We start from the raw sequence: 7218 nt of genomic DNA, 5'->3' as shown, positions 1-7218 counted from the left end.
CTGCGAGCGATTCAAAACTTCCACTGTTCTGAGGTGTACGTACTGTAGGGATCTCCCATTATGAAGAGGACATAGTTAACTTTTTGTAACCTACTTGGAAACTTGAGTCTTGATGCATCGCTACTATATACTATCATCACAATACTTAGAGGATGCATCTGAATATTTTAGCGTGATCTTGCACAGGAACCGAAGATAAATTCATATGCTAATTTTAGGGATGAGGTGCTGCCAAGAATTAAAAGGCTTGGATACAATGCAGTGCAGATAATGGCAATCCAGGAGCATTCATACTATGCAAGCTTTGGGTATTCATACAGTCCATCTTTTTCTGTTTTTTTTTTCTGTATGTGCCTCTTCACCCATTTCGAGCCATTACATCCTAATGCTTCGTGCACATAAAATACTTGGATATAATTCTTTATTAGACATATAGTACAACACCACTTAGTATTTCTGACTTGTATGATCATTTTATTGTTGTTGGCTTGTTACAGGTACCATGTTACTAATTTTTTTGCACCAAGTAGCCGTTTTGGAACTCCAGAGGACTTAAAATCCTTGATCGATAGAGCACATGAGCTTGGTTTGCTTGTTCTTATGGATATTGTTCATAGGTAATCAGTCCAATTTAATTTTAGTTGCTTTACTGTTTATCTGGTATTGTAAATGGCAGGGCCCTATCGTCGAATATTTTTCCAATCTATATAATTGTGCTACATGACTTATTTTTTCTCAGATGTATTAAACCAGTTGGATATTAAATGTATTTGGTACATCTAGTAAACTGACAGTTTCATAGAATTGTGTTGTAATGGCAACACAATTTGATGGCATAGATGTGGACTGAGAAGTTCAGATGCTATCAGTAATTAATTAACTGGCCATGTACTCGTGGAACTACATAGAGTTTGCAAGTTGGAAAACTGACAGCAATACCTCACTGATAAGTGTCCAGGCCACACTTGCCAGCTTCATATTAGATGTTACTTCCCTGTTGAACTCCTTTGAACATATCACTTAAAGTTCTTCAATTGTCCTAAGTCAAACTTCTTTGACTTTGGCCAAGTCTATTGAAAAATATGTCAACATCTACAGCACCAAATTAGTTTCATAATTTTTATTTTGTTATATTAGCACGTTTTTTATGCTGTAGATATCAGCACATTTTTCTATAGACTTGGTCAAATATAGAGAAGTTTGACTTAGGACAAATCAGAACTTCAAGCAATTTGGATCAGAGGGAATAGTCCATACTGCTTGATTATATTTTCCCAAAGGAGGGAGTGAGGAGCTTGACTTCGGTATCATCAAATGATATTGATAGATGTCAACATTTTAACAAAAAATCAGACCTTGTCACCAAATATGCATCAGACCATCTGTTTGCTTAGGCACTTGCTTTCATATTTATGTGTTTGTAACTAATCTACTTTTCCTTCTACTTGGTTTGATTGATTCTATTTCAGTTGCATTGCTTCATCAATGATTTTGTGTACCCTGCAGTCATTCGTCAAATAATACCCTTGACGGTTTGAATGGTTTCGATGGCACTGATACACATTACTTCCACGGTGGTCCACGTGGCCATCATTGGATGTGGGATTCTCGTCTGTTCAACTATGGGAGTTGGGAAGTATGTAGCTGCGACTTCTGTCACCATGTTTGGCTAACTGTTCCTGCCAATCTGTTCTTACACGTGTCAATATTCTATTCTTATACAGGTATTAAGATTCTTACTGTCAAACGCGAGATGGTGGCTTGAAGAATATAAGTTTGATGGATTTCGATTTGATGGGGTGACCTCCATGATGTATACTCACCATGGATTACAAGTAAGTCATCAAGTGGTTTCAGTAACTTCTTCAGGGCACTGAAACAATTGCTATGCATCATAACATGTATCATGATCAGTACTTATGCTACGGAGTCTTAGATAGTTCCCTAGTATGCTTGTACAATTTTACCTGATGAGATCATGGAAGATTGGAAGTGATTGTTATTATTTTTCCTTCTAAGTTTGCTTCTTGTTCTAGATGACATTTACTGGGAACTATGGCGAGTATTTTGGATTTGCCACTGATGTTGATGCGGTGGTATACTTAATGCTGGTCAACGATCTAATTCATGGACTTTATCCTGATGCTGTATCCATTGGTGAAGATGTAAGTGCTTACAGTATTTATGTTTTTTAACCAGTTAATTTAATAGTATTTTATTTTGGGGATCAAGCTGTTACTACTCTTTTTGTTAGGGTAAAATCTGTCTTTTCATAAGAATGCTAATTTATACTCCCTCCGTCTGGAAATACTTGTCGGAGGAATGAATGTATCTAGACGTATTTTAGTTCTAGATACATCCATTTTTATGCATTTCTCCGTCAAGTATTTCCGGACGGAGGGAGTACCTTGTATGGTAATGCATCACATAGGTAATTTGAGAAGTGCAAGGGCATTCAAGCTGACAAGCATATTTGTTGATGGCTGTAATTTATTTGATAGTATGCTTGTTTGGATTTTTCAGTAAGTGTGAGTGTGTGAGTAATGTTATATTATTTATTTACTTGCGGAAGAAATGGGCAACCTTGTCAATTGCTTCAGAAGACTAACTTAGATTCCATAAATGCTGTGGAAATGAGAGGCTATTCCCAAGGACACGAAATTATACGTCAGTGTGTTACGCACATGTATTTGTAAGAGCAAGAGCAACATGGTTTAACTTAAATTCCTGCACTGCTATGGAATCTCACTGTATGTTGTTAGTGTACGCATCCACAAACAAGTAATCCTGAGCTTTCAACTCACGAGAAAATAGGAGGCTCCACTTCTGCCAGCATTAGCTGTTCACAGTTCTAATTTGTGTAACTCTGAAATTGTTCAGGTCAGTGGAATGCCTACATTTTGCATCCCTGTTCCAGATGGTGGTGTTGGTTTTGACTATCGCCTGCATATGGCTGTAGCAGATAAATGGATCGAACTCCTCAAGTAAGTGCAGGAATATTGGTGATTACATGCGCACAATGATCTACTCCCTCTGTCCCATAATGTAAGATGTTTTTTGACACTAGTGTAGTGTCAAAAAACGTCCTATATTATGGGAAGGAGGGAGTAGTTCACAATTTCTAAATTGTAAAAAGAAAAATATGTATGTGAATAGCTAGACATTTCCCTGGTATCAGCTTCAACACAAGAAGATTTATCAAATACATGATTTAAATAGCAAATTTCGGAAATGTAATGGCTAGTGTCTTTATGCTGGATATTGTACATGGCGCTGTAGCAGGTGAGTCAATAAAGCTAGCGATATTTTCAGAAACAAAATAATCATTTATATCTGTATATGGGGAAAGTGGGGGTATAGATGGTGGTCATTAATCGTGTTCACTTTTTGTCCTGTATAAGCACAGGCAGTAGGTAATAAATTTAGCCAGATAAAATAAATCGTTATTAGGTTTACAAAAGGAATACAGAGGGTCATGTAGCATATCTAGTTGTAGTTATTGTAAAGGCTGACAAGAGGTTCAGTAAAAAAAACTTTATGTTGATCCCGGGTATGCAAGAACGCGAGTAAAGCTCAAACATTTATAGTGGTTGCTGTTGCTTGCTGTATACTTGTATCTGCGCATATATGAAATTACTACTACACAGCTGCCAATCTGCCATGATCTGTGTTTTGCTTTGTGCTATTTAAATTTTAAATGCTAACTCAATAAATGGCAATAATAAACTAACTATTCAACCAATTTGATGGATATCAGAGATTTCTTCCCTCCTTTAGTAACATTGTGCTCCTGCTGCTGTTCTCTACCGTTACAAAAGCTGTTTTTCCATTTTTCGCATCATTATTTTTGTGTGTGAGTAATTTAAGCATGTCCTTTGAAGCTGTGAGCTGTTGGTACTTAGTACATTCTTGGTAGTGTCCAAATATGCTGCAGTCTAATTTAGCATTTCTATAACACAGGCAAAGTGACGAATCTTGGAAAATGGGCGATATTGTGCACACCCTAACAAATAGAAGGTGGCTTGAGAAGTGCGTCACTTATGCAGAAAGTCATGATCAAGCACTAGTTGGTGACAAGACTATTGCATTCTGGTTGATGGATAAGGTACTAGCTGTTACTTTTGGATCAAAAGAATCACATAAGATTTGTCTCATCAGATTGCTCATGTTTTCTTGTGATAAAGATTTGGCCCCCTCACCCATCACCAGCTATTTCCCAACTGTCACTTGAGCAAAACGTGCCATGTGGCACTGTGGTGGCTTGTGAACTTTGACAGTTAATGTTGCAAATTTCTGTTCTTATTTATTTGATTCTTATGTTATCGTTCATTTATTCCTCAAAAAATGTTATCGTTCATTTGCTCATTCCTTTCCGAGACCAGCCGAAGTCACGTGTAGCCATGTGATCTGCCATCTGAATCTTGAGCAAATTTTATGAAGAGGCTAAAGTCGAACGGATTATTTGCTTGAATTTATAAATATACAGACGTATAATCACCTGGTGCTTTCTGAAATGATTACCATAGTGCCTGAAGGCTGAAATAGTTTTGGCGTTTCCTGGACGACGCCCAAAGGAGTGAATTTTATTGGGTAGATTTCTGGCTGAGCCCTGGTTACAACATACATTTTGGAGATATGCTTAATAACAAATCTGGGTGTTTGGTCACGAGTCTGCATCTACATGCTCCTTGGGTTTTATTATGGCGTCATCTTTGTAACTAGTGGCACCCCTAAGGAAACATTCAAAAGGAAACTGTTACATCATTCTAGTCAGGACCACCGTACTAAGAGCAAAATTCTGTTCCAATTTTATGAGTTTTTGAGACTCCAAAATGAACATAAGTGTCTCATATTTTGCTAATTAACTACAGATGTTTTTATATCACTTTAGTTTTTATTTCAGGACAGTTGATACTTGGTACTGTGCTGTAAGCATTGATCCGACACAGAACAGCATGAACATTTCGAGCTCTCTTTGTGCAGGATATGTATGATTTCATGGCTCTGGATAGACCTTCAACTCCTCGCATTGATCGTGGCATAGCATTACATAAAATGATCAGGCTTGTCACCATGGGTTTAGGTGGCGAAGGCTATCTTAACTTCATGGGAAATGAGTTTGGGCATCCTGGTCAGTCTTTACAACATTATTGCATTCTGCATGGTTGTGATTTACTGTAATTTGAACCATGCTTTGTTTTCACATTGTATGTATTATGTAATCTGTTGCTTCCAAGGAGGAAGTTAACTTCTATTTACTTGGCAGAATGGATAGATTTTCCAAGAGGTCCGCAAACTCTTCCAACCGGCAAAGTTCTCCCTGGAAATAACAATAGTTATGATAAATGCCGCCGTAGATTTGATCTTGTAAGTTTTAGCTGTGCTCTTACGTTCCCTCACTAGATCTTTATTGGCTATTTATTTCTTGATGAAATCATAATGTTTGTTGATCAACATTGCTTTTGTAGTTTTGTAGACGTTAACATAAATATGTGTTAAGAGTTATTGATCATTAAGAATATCATGATTTTTTTTGTAGGGAGATGCAGATTTTCTTAGATATCGTGGTATGCAAGAGTTCGACCAGGCAATGCAGCATCTTGAGGAAAAATATGGGGTATGTCAGTATGTCACTGGTTTGTCTTTGTTGCATAGCAAGTCACAGTTTAACGCCAGTCTCTTCAAATGGTCAAAAAGTGTAGAATTAATTCCTGTAATGAGATGAAAACTGCGCAAAGGCGGGAGCTGGAATTGCTTTTCACCAATTAAAACTATTTTCTTAAGCGATTGTGTATTGATACCTATACCAACACTGACAATGTAACTGCAGTTTATGACATCTGAGCACCAGTATGTTTCACGGAAACATGAGGAAGATAAGGTGATCATCTTCGAAAGAGGAGATTTGGTATTTGTTTTCAACTTCCACTGGAGCAATAGCTTTTTTGACTACCGTGTTGGGTGTTCCAAGCCTGGGAAGTACAAGGTATGCTTGCCTTTTCATTGCCCACCCTTCACCAGTAGGGTTAGTGGGGGCTTCTACAACTTTTAATTCCACATGTAGAGTTTGTTGTTCGTGCAGCTATCAATATAAAGAATAGGATAATTTGTAAAGAAAAGAATTTGTTGCTCGAGATGTTGTAGTCATATAACATCCCCGAAGCACATCTACTATTCATTCATATTATCTACTTAAGGGTTTGTTACAATCTTTGTACTCAGTTGGACTCACTCTAATACTGGAACTATTTACCGAATCTACCCTAATCATCCTAGCAGTTTTAGAGCAGCCCCATTTGGACAGTCCACTGGGTTTAGTTGGTTTGTGACAGTTTCTGCTATTTCTTAATCAGGTGGCCTTAGACTCCGACGATGCACTCTTTGGTGGATTCAGCAGGCTTGATCATGATGTCGACTACTTCACAACCGTAAGTCTGGGCTCAAGCGTCACTTGACTCGTCTAGACTCAACTGCTTACAAATCTGAATCAACCTCCCATTTGCTGATGCCCTTGCAGGAACATCCGCATGACAATAGGCCGCGCTCTTTCTTGGTGTACACTCCTAGCAGAACTGCGGTCGTGTATGCCCTTACAGAGTAAGAACCAGCAGCGGCTTGTTACAAGGCAAAGAGAGAACTCCAGGGAGCTCGTGGATTGTGAGCGAAGCGACGGGCAACTGCGTGAGGCTGCTCTAAGCGCCATGACTGGGAGGGGATCGTGCCTCTTCCCCTGATGCCAGGAGGATCAGATGGATAGGTAGCTTGTTGGTGAGCGCTCGAAAGAAAATGGACGGGCCTGGGTGTTTGTCGTGCTGCACTTAACCCTCCTCCTATGTTGCACATTCCCGGGTGTTTTTGTACATATAACTAATAATTGCCCGTGCGCTTCAACATGAACATATAAATATTCTATATAATAGGTTATCCCGTGATTTACCTGCCGATATTTTAGTACTCCCTCGAACTGGAATTAATTGAGCAGCCTCTATACATCATTGTATAGAGGTTCTATAGTAGCTGCGTCAATTAATCTGGATTGGAGGGAGTAACTTTATTTGGTAAGCACTTATTTGCTTACCAGCTCGTTACCCCATTCGAGCAAAAGGTGAACGCATGCCTTCAAACAAAGCGCCTCCTGGGAAGGTAAATTGTGCCACGGTGTGACGGTTACCCATCCCACCATGCCTTCAATGGTGTTTGTTGCACTTGAGCTTCCTC

At 38.7% G+C, this 7218-nt stretch overlaps 1 protein-coding gene across 1 annotated transcript in view; it reads left to right on the top strand.

Annotated features, from left to right (window-relative positions):
• LOC123045387 (1,4-alpha-glucan-branching enzyme 2, chloroplastic/amyloplastic) overlaps nucleotides 1-6924 on the top strand; it is a gene marked incomplete at its 5' end in the record, with an annotated part of 10730 nt that extends 3806 nt beyond the window's left edge. Inside the window, 13 exon segments of the mRNA XM_044468418.1 lie at nucleotides 187-308; nucleotides 498-617; nucleotides 1507-1636; nucleotides 1725-1835; nucleotides 2037-2165; nucleotides 2881-2984; nucleotides 3961-4105; nucleotides 4984-5131; nucleotides 5267-5367; nucleotides 5540-5617; nucleotides 5831-5986; nucleotides 6354-6428; nucleotides 6518-6924. Coding sequence (XP_044324353.1) covers nucleotides 187-308; nucleotides 498-617; nucleotides 1507-1636; nucleotides 1725-1835; nucleotides 2037-2165; nucleotides 2881-2984; nucleotides 3961-4105; nucleotides 4984-5131; nucleotides 5267-5367; nucleotides 5540-5617; nucleotides 5831-5986; nucleotides 6354-6428; nucleotides 6518-6601 — 1503 coding nt within the window. The 3' untranslated portion in view covers nucleotides 6602-6924.
• Between the last annotated feature and the right edge of the window lie 294 nt (nucleotides 6925-7218).

This window comes from Triticum aestivum, chromosome 2B (genome assembly GCF_018294505.1).
Source record: "Triticum aestivum cultivar Chinese Spring chromosome 2B, IWGSC CS RefSeq v2.1, whole genome shotgun sequence".
NCBI lineage: Eukaryota > Viridiplantae > Streptophyta > Magnoliopsida > Poales > Poaceae > Triticum > Triticum aestivum.
The sequence above is the reverse complement of the archived record's forward strand: the minus strand, read 5'-3'. Positions and strand labels throughout refer to the sequence as shown.